At 48.0% G+C, this 13,816-nt stretch overlaps 1 protein-coding gene across 10 annotated transcripts in view; it reads right to left on the reverse strand.

Annotated features, from left to right (window-relative positions):
• CUX1 (cut like homeobox 1) overlaps window positions 1–13,816 on the reverse strand; it is a 307,807-nt gene that overhangs the window by 160,408 nt on the left and 133,583 nt on the right. For all 10 annotated transcript variants that reach the window (XM_060756991.2, XM_060756990.2, XM_067472043.1 and 7 more), the window contains exon 3: window positions 6,181–6,228. In XM_060756991.2, the coding sequence (XP_060612974.2) occupies window positions 6,181–6,228 (48 nt within the window). The remainder of the gene's footprint in view (window positions 1–6,180; window positions 6,229–13,816) is intronic.

The following is a 13,816-nucleotide window of genomic DNA, read 5'->3' on the forward strand; positions in this document are numbered from 1 at the left end:
AATGGCCATCTGTCGGGGGTGCTTTGAATGCGATTTTCCTGCTTCTTGGAAGAATGGGTTGGACTGGATGGCCAGAAGCAGAGGATGGATGGCCATCTATGGGGGTGCTTTGAATGCCCCGGAGTGTGGTGGAGGCTCCTTCTTTGTAGGCTTTGAAGCAGGGACTGGATGGCCCTCTATTGGGATGCTTTGAATGTGATTTTCCTGCTTCTTGGCAGAATGGGGTTGGAATGGATGATAGCCCACCAATTCTCTTCCAACTCTAGGACTCTATGTTCAGCAGTGGAATTCTCTGCACTGGAGTGTGGTAGAGGCTCCATCTTTGGAGGCTTTGAAGCAGAGGCTAGATGGCCATCTGTTGGGGTGCTTTGAATGTGATTTTCCTGCTTCTTGGCAGAATGGCGTTGGACTGGATGGCCCGCCAAGTTTCTTCCAACTCTAGGATTCTATTATTCTGTGTTCAGCAGTGGAACTCTCTGCCCCGGAGTGAGGTGGAGGAGCCTTCTTTCGAGGCTTTGAAGCAGAGGCTGGATGGCCATCTGTCGGGGTTGCTTTGAATGCGATTTTCCATGCTTCTGAGCTGGTTCTGCTTCTGCTTTAAGCCATTAACACGCCAGACGGGGGAGCGCTCGACCCCATCCGCCCCATGATGAAGAATGCATGCTCCGAGCCATTATGTAGCACTTTGTGGACAGGTACAATATCGACGGCGCAGGGATCAATAACGGCACCTTTTTGCTTTTAATGCCAGCAGCTAAACCTACATCATGAACTAATAGGCCAGAGCACCGGCTTGATTTAACTCCACACACACAAGGAAAAGACAGACGGCGCCGGCTTGCAACTGGCTCTGCGTCTCGGAAAGACTTTGTGACTCAGACCCAATAAGCATGCCTCGTTTTTAGAGGAAAGGAGAGTCGACCCAAGTGATAAGGACAGCAGCGGATTTGGGCCCTGAACCATTCTGGTTCAGATTTGGATGAGGGTGAACGAATTGAAACGGAATCCAAACAAGAGAGAGGTACTCCCGGTCATTCAGCAAGGCTGAACAGGGCATAGGGTTACAGCCTGTGCTGGGGACGAGAGACAGGGCCTTCTCAGTGGTGGCCCCTCGGCTGCGGAATGCCCTCTGTAAGGATATGAGATTGGCCCCCTCCTTACTGACATTACGAAAAAAAGTGAAAACTTTGAAGACTGTGCAGACTGTAAACCACCTCAAGTCGCCTCCGGGTTAAGAAGGGCGGTATATAAATATGGTTTATTTATTTATCGTGTCATCCGCAACCAGAACATTGTATTACATTTCTAACAGAACAAAACAAACAAACAGATAAAACAAAACACACAAATTTTGCAAACTTGGTAGCTGATTAAATGTCCTTTGACCAGTATCTGGCCACTTGGCGTGCCTCTGGTGTTGCTCCATTGTGCATGTGGCAGGGCTCAGGGTGCATTGCAGCAGGTGGTCAGTGGTTTGCTCTTCTCCACACTCGCATGCCGAGGATTCAACTTTGTGTCCCCATTTCTTAAGATTGGCTCTGCATCTCGTGGTGCCAGAGCACAGTCTGTTCAGCGCCTTCCAAGTCACCCAGTCTTCTGTGTGCCCAGGGGGGAGTCTCTCATCTGGTATCACCCACGGATTGAGGTGCTGGGTTTGAGCCTGCCACTTTTGAACTCTCGCTTGCTGAAGTGCTCCAGCGAGTGTCTCTGTAGATCTAAGAAAACTATTTCTAGATTTAAGTCGTTGACGTGCTGGCTGATACCCAAACAGGGATGAGCTGGGGATGTCTCTGCCTTGGTCCTTTCACTATTGGCTGCTACTTCCCGGCGGATGTCAGGTGGTGCAATACCGGCTAAACAGTGTAATTTCTCCAGTGGTGTAGGGCGCAGACATCCCGTGATAATGCGGCATGTCTCATTAAGAGCCATATCTACTGTTTAAGCATGGTGAGATGTGTTCCACACTGGGCGTGCATACTCAGCAGCAGAGTAGCACAGCGCAAGGGCAGATCTCTTCACTGTATCTGGTTGTGATCCCCAGGTTGTGCCAGTCAGCTTTTGTATGATATTGTTTTTGCTTGATGTTCAGGCAGTGCTTCTTGTAGGTCAGAGAACAGTCCAGAGTGACTCCCATGTATTTGGGTGCGCTGCAATGCTCCAGTGGGATTCCTTCCCAGGTGATCCTCAGAGCTTGGGATGCTTATCTGTTCTTAAAGTGAAAGGCAGATGTCTGTGTTTTAGATGGATTAGGGATCAGCTGGTTTTCCCTGTAATATGCAGCAAGAGCACCTAGAGCTTCTGTTCAACCATCTCAAAGCTCCCTGTTTGAGCGGTAATGGCATGATCATCAGCATAGATTAAACTCTCTGTCCCTTCTGGCAGTGGCTGGTCATTTGTGTAGATGTTGAACATGGATGGAGCAAGCACGCTCCCCTGAGGCAGGCCGTTCTTCTGTTTCCGCCATCTGCTTCTCTGGCCCTGGAACTCAACAAAAAAGCTCCTGTTTTGTAGCAGGTTTCCTATGAGACGGGTGAGATGGTAGTCCTTTGTGATATTATACATTTTTCTCTGCGTACTGAGCAGCAGAGTAGCATAACGCAAGGGCAGATGTCTTCACTGTATCTGGTTGTGATCCCCAGGTTGTGCCAGTCAGCTTTCGTATGATATTGTTTCTAGCACCCACTTTTTGTTTGATGTTCAGGCAGTGCTTCTTGTAGGTCAGAGCACGGTCCAGAGTGACTTCCAGGTATTTGGGTGCGCTGCAATGCTCCAGTGGGATTCCTTCCCAGGTACTGCAGATTATTGTGATTATTATTATTATTATTATTATTATTATTATTATCATAGTCAGAAAGTTTTTCCTAATGTTCAGGTGGAATCTCCTTTCTCGGAAGGAATAGCCCAGAAGGAATATCCTGATCCTGATTCTGATCCTCGTTCCTCTTCACCTTCGGACTCCCTGCAACCGCTGCAACCGCTGCCCTTCCTCCTTCCGATGCTGGAGTGGAACTCAGGGCTCCTTCAGCCGCTGCCCTTTTCCCGACACACAGTTACAGCTGCTCCTGCCGCTGAGATATCAATTATCCTGTGGACATATTAGATTTGCTCCAGATTGTTTGGGCTTTATCACCGCGGTTGAACAGGAGCTTTTAATCAAAAGGCCATAAAGCTCAGAGCCTAAATCAATGAAACAACAAGCTCTGGATGCCGCCGACTTCCACAGTCGGGAGCAATTTGTAATGGCTTTGCTCAACGGCTGCTTCTGGGAGGCTCTCTCTCTCTCTCTCTCGACACAGACCACAACATTGCCTTTCTTCCACGGCGAGGAAGTCGCAGTCCCGAAGAGGTTAACTCCTGGAGCTCTTGGCCGCCCTCCAGCCTCTCGGCTTGAAATCGCCGACCGGCCCGTGATTAATAGACTGCCGAAGACACCGCTTTCCACAGAGCGCGCACAGATCCATTCCCGGGCTTCCACAGATCATGGGCTTCTCCTCCAAAGATCTGACTGAAATTGAATTTGGCTTCTCTCTCGACCGTTCATTTCCGATGTTATGCAAGGTTATATCCTTTTTTCTGCATGAGCAGAACCAAACCAGCTGCAGCTCCTCAGAAGGGAAATGTGGTTCCAATTACCCAAAAAACCTGGCCTGGAGATTGAACCGCAGTTCGGATGCGGCTTAAATTGAGCCATCGTGGCGCAAGTCGAAAGCCAAGAAATTGGATTAATTACGTTTTTGGAAGTGGAACGTCAGGCATCTTGGAAATGGGAGTCAGGTGGGAGAGAAACCAGAGCGGCAGGGAGTGGATTCCTTCACCTGAGGATCAAACAAGCTTCTGAGAGACACTGAATGGTTCTTCAAGGTTTCCCATCTAAGACCCGATGGCCTGGTTGACATTCGCCAGCTTTGAGGAAACAGAAGTTGGAGAACGATGCGTTCTCCGTTCAGCAGGAAGAACGATGCATTCTGCATTACGTGGGATATACTTAGTTATTTCCGCATAAATAAACAAGTATAAAACTGATAAAATAGAAGGAACACAAGCAGAGAAATAATTTTGGACCAAAAATGGGCAACAGCGACAGAATTGTCTATACAATAGTCCCTCATTTATCGCGGGTGTTACGTTCCAGGACCACCCGCGATAAGTAAATTCCACGAAGTAGGGATGCCCCCTTCCCTTCCCTCCTCACCCTCTTTATCTTCTGGAGCAGCGATGATCCGCTGTTTCCTCAACCGCCGCTTGGGCCCTGTGACACCTCCGCCACAGACTCAATTGCGGGGCCTAAGTGGCAGTAAGACACCCAGCCAGCGACAAGGAGGAGGAAGAAGAAGGTAAAGAGGGCAAGAGGCAGGGTTTCTTCCCTCCTCACCCTCTTAACCTTTGTCTTCCTCCTCCTCATTGCTGCCTAGGCCTCTTGCCACCGCTTGGGTCCTGCGATGCCTCTGCCACCTCCTCAATCGTGGAATCCAAGCGGCGGCCAGAGTCCCACGCAGTGACAAGGAGGAGGAAGAGGAAGGTAAAGAGGGCGAGGGGCAACTCTTCTTCCCTCCTCACACTCTTTACCTTCCTCTTCCTCCTCCTCGTCGCTGCCATAGCTTGGGTCCTGCGACGACTCCGCCACCTCCTCAGTCGCAGGCCAAAGCGGCGGCAAGAGGCCCAGGCGGTGGCAACAAAGAGGAGGAAGAGGAAGGTAAAGAGGGCAAGGGGCAGCCTTTCTTCCCTCCTCATCCTCTTAACCTTCCTCTTCCTCCTCCTTGTCACTGCCTAGGCCTCTTGCTTGGGCCATGCGATGCCTCCGCCACCTCCTCAATCGCAGGTTCCAAGTGGCGGCAAGAGGCCCAGGTGGCGACAAGGAGGAGGAAGAAGAAGGTAAAGAGGGCAAGGGGCAGCCCTTCTTCCCTCCTCACCCTCTTCACCTTCCTCTTCCTCCTCCACATCACTGCCTAGGCCTCTTGCCAGCGCTTGGGTCTTGCGAAGCTTCTGCCACCTCCTCAATCATGGGGTCCAAGCGGCGGCAAGAGGCCCAGGCGGCGACAAGGAGGAAGAGGAAGATAAAGAGGGCGAAGGGCAGCCCTTCTTCCCTCCTCACCCTCTTCACCTTCCTCTTCCTCCTCCTCGTCGCTGCCTAGGCCTCTTGCCACTGCTTGGGCCATGCAACGCCTCCGCCACCTCCTAAATCGCAGGGTCCAAGCGGCAGCAAGAGGCCTAGGCGGCAACGAGGAGGATGATGATGAAAGTAAAGAGGGAGAGGGGCAGCCCTTCTTCCCTCCTCACCCTCTTCACCTTCCTCTTCCTCCTCCTCGTCGCTGCCTAGGCCTATTGCCACAGCTTGGGTCCTGCAATGCCTCAGCCACTTCCTCAATCGCGGGCCCCAAGCTGAGGCAAGAAGCCCAGACGGCGACGAGGAAGAGGAAGGTAAAGAGGGTGAGGGGTCGTCTCTTCTTCCTCTTGCCACCACTTGGGGTCCGCGAGAGGGGCCTGTTGGCGAGAAGGGAGGCACCGCCTCCTCAATCACAGGGCCTAAGCGGTGACAAGAGGCTCAGGCAGTAACAAGGAGGAGGAAGAGGAAGGTAAAGAGGGCGAGGGGCAGCCCTTCTTCCCTCATCACCCTCTTTACCTTCCTCTTCCCCCTCCTCGTCGCTGCCTAGGCCTCTTGCCACTGCTTGGGCCATGTGATGCCTCCGCCACCTCCTCAATTGCGGGGTCCAAGTGGCGGTTTCAGACTTAGGTTGACCCTGAGTGAGGGCTGGGTAAATGACCTTGGAGGGCTGTATCTGGCACCCGGACCTTAGTTTGAGGACCCTTGCTCTACACTTTCTGCTCAAAGTTAACTGCAGACTGGTGCCGGAGGAATTAGAAATTCCTAGAGAGAAGGCATCAATCAAACCTGCAACTGTGTGGGAGTTGCAAGCGCAACCACATTACAACAACAGTATTTTGCTGTTTGTTGTTAACCGCTGTGAGTCGCCTACGGGCTGAGAACAGTGGTATACAAATAAAGTAAATAAATAAATAAACAACAATTTTTATTATGGTCCATAGACCCATTGTTTCTATTTCATTTCCCTCACAGGGGCATAGTCTCTGGGTGTAAGGAATTAAAAGAATGCTCTTAAAACAGAGCCTCTGCCCTTTCCAATGGTCTTGGAAAGGAAGTCTGGACGCACAAAGGCTTACCTCTCCCTGGAAACTCTTCAGGAGCGGAGCTACCTGTTTGCGCAGGTCCTGGAAAACAAAAGCAACAGAGAGCGACGTCAGGAAACAGGCCACAAAAGGGGGGAAATTATCCTCCGCATAAATCATTTCCATCTGTCCCTCTCGCGGCACTTCTTCCTTCCACCAATTTTATCACATTAGCTGAAGGCCGATTACATTTTGAATCAAAGCACTGCTCTGAGCATGGAGCGCGGCAGCAAAGTTTGAAAAAAAATAAATTCCATTTTGAGCTGGCTTATGAATCCGGCCTGAGACACAATTACAATTGTCCCAAGGGAGGAGAATTAGCGAACAAAAGCCCGTAGTAATGCTGGATAATCAGTGAACTCCTTCAGTGTAACAACTCAACTGAAACAGCGCAATGAATGACTAATGGGATGCAAAACATGTGTAGCCACATGGAAAAGGACGGCAGTGCCAGCCCACCCTCCTTTTGAAGCGCAGTCACCTCCCGATCGGCCAGAAATGGGGCTTCCTTGATGGGGATGGGTTCCCTGGGATTCCCAGCCAAGCCGAGGCCCTGAATCCAGGACATTGATGCCATGACCGTGGAGTCGTTCCCGGTGAGAATGTCATGCGCATCAGTGGAAGACTCCCAAGGCAGAGAACAGAAGGAACACACAGCAGTGTTAGGATTCAATCCCACACTGCCCAAGACTTAAATCCTCAACAAGGAACAGTTTAGTTAGCTTAGTACAGACCAGAAGTCCTCAAACTTTTTAGAGGACCAGGTTAGAGTCCCTTAAATTGTTTTGAAAAAAAACCATGAATGAATTCCTATGCACACTGCACATATCTTATTTGTAGTGCAAAGAAACACTAAAAACAATACAATAATTAAAATGAAGAACAATTTTAACAAATATAAACTTATTAGTATTTCAGTGGGAAGTGTGGGCCTGCTTTTGGCTGATGAGATAGGATTGTTGTAACCACCTCTCAACAAAAGATTACCCCAGGCACTGCCAGGCCATCAAAACCTAATCAAGGTGGTCAGTTGAAACATTGACACCTAGCTCCAACAGACAAGAGTCCTTTGTCCCACTTTGGTCATTCCACAGATATATAAACCCATTTTCCTAGTTCCAACAGACCTCAGTACTTCTGAGAATGCTTGCCATAGAGGCAGGTGAAATGTCAGGAGAAAATGCCTCTAGAACATGGCCATATAACCTGAAAAAACCTACAACAACCCAGTGATTCCGGCCATGAAAGCCTTCGACGATAGATTATTGTTGTTGGTGTGTACTTTCAAGTCGTTTCAGACTTAGGTTGATCCTGAGTGAGGGCCGGGTAAATGACCTTGGAGGGCCATATCCACCCCCCAGGTCTTAGTTTGAGGACCCCTGGTATAGACCAATATAAGGGTTTCCCTTTCCCCATGTCTCCCGAATGACAGTTGGAAATGCATCTTTTCCTTCTCTCCTCTCTGTTTCTGCTCTCATTCTGATTGATTGTTTAAAATGGATTTTTTCCTACTGCAATCTTTCTGAATCTGCTTTCTTACACTTTACTATGGAGAGTATGTGCTGTGTGCTTTGAGATCTCTCTCTACTTGTGTATCAGGAGAGATGTCGTGATTGGTGTTTCCCCACTCTTTTTGAAACCTTAAAAGAGATGGGTGTTAGGGTAGTGCAGACCCAATTCTTGATTGGTGGAGGCGCCGCCTTCTATGGAGGCTTTTAAAGAGAGGCTGGATGGCCATCTGTCGGGGGTGCTTTGAATGCGATTTTCCTGCTTCTTGGCAGAATGGGGTTGGACTAGATGGCCCACCAGATCTCTTCCAACTCTAGGATTTTATGATTATTAAGAAATACAGTTTTCTCTTATTATCTATATAAATAAAAATGTAATGTTCGTTTGTGGGATTAACATAACTCAAAAACTACTGGATGAATTGACACAAAATTTGGACACAATGCACCTATCAGGCCAACAAGTGACCATCACTCATAAAGAAAACCCCTAAAAAACACTGCGGAAGAGACTTAAAAAGCCAAAAAAAAAAAAAAAAGCATTACATCACATGTGCAAAACCACATATATGCACATATACACAAATATATACACACACATATACACATATATACACCGACAAAACAGATATACACAGACTGGGCCACAGCAACGCATGGCAGGGGACGGCTAGTTATCTATATAAATAAAAATGTAATGTTTGTGGAATTAACATAACTCAAAAACCACTGGACGAATTGACACCAAATTTGGACACAATATACCTCTCAGGCCAATGAGTGACCATCACTCATAAAAACACTGAAAAACACAGCAGACGAGACTTAAAAAGCCAAAAAACCAAAAATTACATGCATTATTCGCCGTGTGATCCAATTCAACAGCCAGCAGTGTGTCTGCTGTGGACTCATCTTGTTGTGTTTCAAATAATAATAATAATAATAATAATAATAATAATAATAATAAAGCAATTAACCAAATAAACAGTACAAAAATAACATAAGGGAAAAACAAACACAGTGGGCAGGCCAAATGTACAGTATAAAATGGTAAAACTCTGGATGAGATAACAATGAAAAAGGTACATTTGTGGGGGAGGAGTTCGTGGGGACTGAACACTGCATGCGCCAAACCACACTCATATATGTAAACACACATATATGCACATATATAGACACACAAAACACATATACCCAGACTGGGCCACAGCAACACGTGGCAGGGGACGGCTAGTCTATATAAATAAAAATGTAATGTTTGTTTGTGGGATTAACATAACTCAAAAACCACTGGACAAATTGACACCAAATTTGGACACAAGACACCTATCAGGCCAATGAGGGATCATCACTCATCAAAACACTGAAATACACAGCGGAAGGGACTTAAAAAGCCAAAAAAGCAAAATGACAGCACAGCACATGCACAAAAATGACTCCCCTGGCAAACAAAACACACAATAGCATATCCACACTCTCTTCTGGACTACAGCACCCAGCATCCCCTAGACCAGGCCCTTTAGGAGAGGAGGAGGATCCATATGCACTGTTTCCAAGATGCAAGCTTTCTTCTCCTTGGATTTCTTTCAGAGCATCCCAATCCCTGCATAGTTCCAATTTCCTATTCCTGGACTGCAACTCCCAGCAATCCTCCAGATAGATAGATTAGATAGGGACAGATAGATAGATTAGATAGGGACAGATTGATCAGGAGGATTGCTGGGAGTTGAAGTCCAAGAATAGGTAGAGAAAGAAGAAAAGGGAGAAAGAGGAAGGGAAAGAAAAAGTGGGGAGGAAGAGCAGAGGAAGACAAGGAAGAAAGGAGAAAAAGAAAGAAAAAAAGGAAGGAAGGAAGGAAGGAAGGAAGGAAGGAAGGAAGGAAGGAAGGAAGGAAGGGGAAAGGAGGAAAGGAAGGAAGGGAAAAAGAAGGACGAAAGAAGTGGGAGAAAGGGGAAAGGAAGGAGTTAGGATGGGAGGAAGGAAGGGGAAAGAAGGAAGGAGGGAAGGGAGGAAGGGAAAAGGACGAAGGGTGGGAGGGAGAAATGAAGGAAGGAAGGAAGGAAGGAAGGAAGGAAGGAAGGAAGGAAGGAAGGAAGGGGAAGGAGGGAAAGAGAGGGAAGGAAGGAAAGAGAGGGAAGGAGAGAAAGAAAGAAGGAGAGAAAGAGGGATGGAAGGTTGGCCACAGCAATGCATGGCAGGTACAGCTAGTAGAATCATAGAATCATAGAGTTGGAAGAGACCTCATGGGCCATCCAGTCCAACCCTATTCTGCCAAGAAGCAGCAAAACCGATTCAAAGCACCCCCGACAGATGGCCATCCAGCCTCTGCTTTAAAGCCTCCAAAGAAGAGAGAAAGAAAAGAAGGAGAGAAAGATGGAGGGAGGGTTGGCCACAGCAATGCATGGCGTGTACAGCTAGTTGTAAATAAACCTTTAGTGAGTTTTAAAGATTGAACTCTGAAAGTTTGCCTCCTAAGCTCTGAATTGTTCACAGCCACATCGCATGGCACTTCATGCTCTGCTGAATGCTCAACTTTTGTATCCTGTTTGTTTTTGGATGCTCTGCTGTATATTTTAAGGGTAGTTTTCCTTAACACTCTCAGATAAACTATATATCCCAGCAACTACAACACCCAAATGACAAAATCTCACACAGATACCCCAATCCCATAAGTATTCATATTTGGACGTATCGGGTATTTGTGCCAGTGAATGAAAATACATCCTGCATCTCAGATATTGACATTGATTCATAACAGTCACAAAATTACAGTTATGAAGTAGCAACGAAAATAATATTATGGTTGGGGGTCACCACAACATGAGGAACTGTGTTAAGGCGTTGCGGCATTAGGGTAAGGTTGAGAAACAGTCTACTGGGGTCCTCAATTTTTTGCCAAATGACTTGCCAGCGATCCTGCGACCATCTCAGCGTTCTCACCCGCGCAGAACTGTGCCTGGAAGCAAGATGCGCTGGGAAGGGACTCTACTTCCCGGCCCCCGCCTTGCCAACTCTGTACTCCCTGGATGGGGAGTTTGGGGGGCGAGGACCAGCCCAGTCGCATCAGCGTCAGTGACATCATTAGTTCAGCTGTCACCTCCGATCGCGGCGCTGGCACATCTTGCCGGAGAGGAGCTCTGACTTTCCGACCGTCTACCCCGTGTGCCTTCCCTCCCTTTTTCATAAAGAGTCACCGAGTGACCCTACATTGGAAAAGTGGCCACGACTGAACATAGATGACTCCAGATGCTTCCTGACAAGAGCCACCGACAGAGGGGAGGCTGTTGGCTTGAGCCACCAGGAATGCCGCGGCATAATGTCCACAAATGGTGCTCGTCCTTGACAAACGAAAGAGGACCAGCCTCTTCCCAACAGCCCTGACCCTCTCCTCTTCTACAAGCAGAAAGACTAGCTCTCAATTTCCTTTTGAGGGAATATCCCACTTACGAAGTGCTTGGAGCATAGAGAAGGAGGAAGGAATGCAGGATCCTTCACTGAGGCGGAAATGAGATCCCACCTGAATATCAGGAGGAATGTCCTGGCCGTAAGAAGAGCTGTTCAACAGTGGAACTCAATGCCTCAGAGTCCGGTGGAGGCTCTCCTTTGGAGGCTTTACTCCAGGCACAATTCAAAGTGCTAGTCTTGACCTATAAAACCCTATACGGTTCCGGCCCAGCATACCTGTCCAACCGTATAATCTATATAAATAGATTGAGTATTCTTGTAAAGTTTGGTGTCACTCTCAGGAAGTTCTTCCACATCTATTCAGTCAAATCTCTTTCCCTGCTATTTGAATGCATGGTTCCCTTCTTGTGCCCTGGTCTCTAGAACAGCAGGAAGTCGGTTTTGGCCCTCCCTCCCTTCTCCTCAATGGGAGACCCTTTTAGACCTTGAGAGATGGTTCTCCTGTCCCTCTCGACCTTCTCTTCTCCCAGATAAATATCCCCCAGGAGGAAAGGATGAAGGAAAAGGAGAAGGAAAGGAGGGAGGGAGGAAGAGAAGGATGGAAAGAAGGAAGAGAATGGAGGGAGGGAGGAAAGAGAGAAGGAAAGACAAAAGGGAAGGAAGGAGAAAGAGAGAGGGAAGGAGAGAGGAAAGGTGAAAGGAAGGAAGGAAGGGTGAAAGGGAAGGAGAAAGAGGGAGGTAAGGAAGGGAGGAAGGAAAGACGGATGGATGGATGGAAGGAAGGAAGGAGAAAGAGAGAGAGAAGGAGGGAGGAAAGGTGAGAAGAAGGAAGGATGAAAGGGTGGAAGGGAAGGAGAAAGAAAGAGGGAGGTAAGGGAAGGAGGGAGAGAGGAAGGGGAAAGAGGGAGGGAAGAAGGGAGGAAAGGTAAAAAGGAGGAAAGGGTGAAAGGGAAGGAAAAAGAAAGAGGGAGGTAAGGAAGGGAGGAAAAGGAGGAAGGAAAAAGAGAAGAAAAGGAGGGAGGGAGGAAGAGAAGGATGGAAGGGAATGGAGGGAGGGACGAAAGAGAGAAGGAAGAAAAGACAAAAGGGAAGGAAGGAAGGAAGGAAGGAAGGAAGGAAGGAAGGACGAAGGAGGGAAGGAAAGGTGAAAGGAAGGAAGGACGAAAGGGTGAAAGGAAAGGAGAAAGAAAGAGGGAGGGAGGTAAGGAAGGGAGGAAAGGAGGAAGGAAAAAGAGAAGGAAGAGAAAGAAGGGCGGGAGGAAGAGAAGGATGGAAGGAAGGAAGGGAATGGAGGGAGGGAGGAAAGAGAGAAGGAAGGAAAGACAAAAAGGTGGGAAGAAAGGGATGGATAGATGGAAGGATGGAAGGATGGAAGGATGGAAGGATGGAAGGAAGGAAGGAAGGAAGGAAGGAAGGAAGGAAGGAGGGAAGGAAGGAGGGAAGGAAGAAAGGAAAGAAATGTTGAATTTAAGAATTGAGCACTAAAACATCACAATGTTTTGAAACAGCTGTGGATTCAGGCGGGAGGCAGACTGCGTTGGATAATACAGAACGTTGGATGAGCGAAAGTCGGATCAGTAAGACTCGACTGTATTGATGAATTTAGCACCAAAACATTGCAATGTATTGAAACAGTAGTGGATCCAGGCGGGAAGAAGACTGCGTTGGATCAATGCAGAACATTGGATGAGCGAAGGTTGGATAAGCGAGACTCGGCTGTACACAGAAGGGAGAGAAGGGAATCTGCCCAAAGAGTCAACGCAGAACGGTTCCTTTCTTTTGCAGATAGCAACGACGGGAAAACCCAAATCCGCCCAGCAAGATGCTTAACAGCAGCCGGTTCTTAATATTCAATTGCAATCGACTTCATGCCTCCCCAAAACAAAACAAAACAACACTGTTTTTCAATTACATCTCTGAGCGCATTGTGATCGACGAAAGAAAAAAATAATAATCTTAACTTTTCCCATTGCAGGATAACAACATGCTCGGGTTTTCGAGAACGATTTCAGCTCATGGATCTCGTGAAAATGCCATTAGCTTTAATTATTTATCAGAAGCAGATTCAGATTACTGTTCGTGACCTATTTTTCCCCCACCCCCCAACAGAGAGATAAGGAAACGAAGGAGGAGAACGTGATCTGCAGAGGAGGAGGACGGAGGGAGAAGGTGGGGCACATCTGGTCTCATTCGGTGCAAATCGGGGCCCTGTCCACGGCTGCCTCCAAAGGGTTCGGATCACCCTGGGTCACAAGACTGCTCCCCCGGCCACATTTCAGGCCTTCTGTAATTTCGACGTTTACTCACAAAAGGGAAAAGGGACAGGATCTACTTCCACAAAGGTCGTAAGGAGGGTTTTGGTAATGGCCATGTTCCAGAAGCATTCTCTCCTGACGTTTCTCCCACATCTCTGGGAGGCACCCTCAGAAGTATTGAGGTTTACATACCTGTGGAATGATGTCCAGGGTGGTTGTCTGTTTGAAGTAGGTGTGAATGCTTCAATAGGCCACCTTGATGCCTTAGCCATTACAAGGTGTACCTTCTTACTGCCTGGGGGAATCCTTTGTTGGGAGGTGACTGGTCATCCCTGATTGTCCCTCAATGCTAATCAAGGTGGCGATTGAAACATTCCCACTTGCCTCCAACAGACAAGAGTTCTTTCTCCCACCCTGGACATTCCACAGAGAGAGAGAAAGATAAAACCCCCATTTTCTAGT

This window comes from Anolis sagrei, chromosome 11 (assembly GCF_037176765.1).
Source record: "Anolis sagrei isolate rAnoSag1 chromosome 11, rAnoSag1.mat, whole genome shotgun sequence".
NCBI classification, from domain to species: Eukaryota; Metazoa; Chordata; class Lepidosauria; order Squamata; family Dactyloidae; genus Anolis; species Anolis sagrei.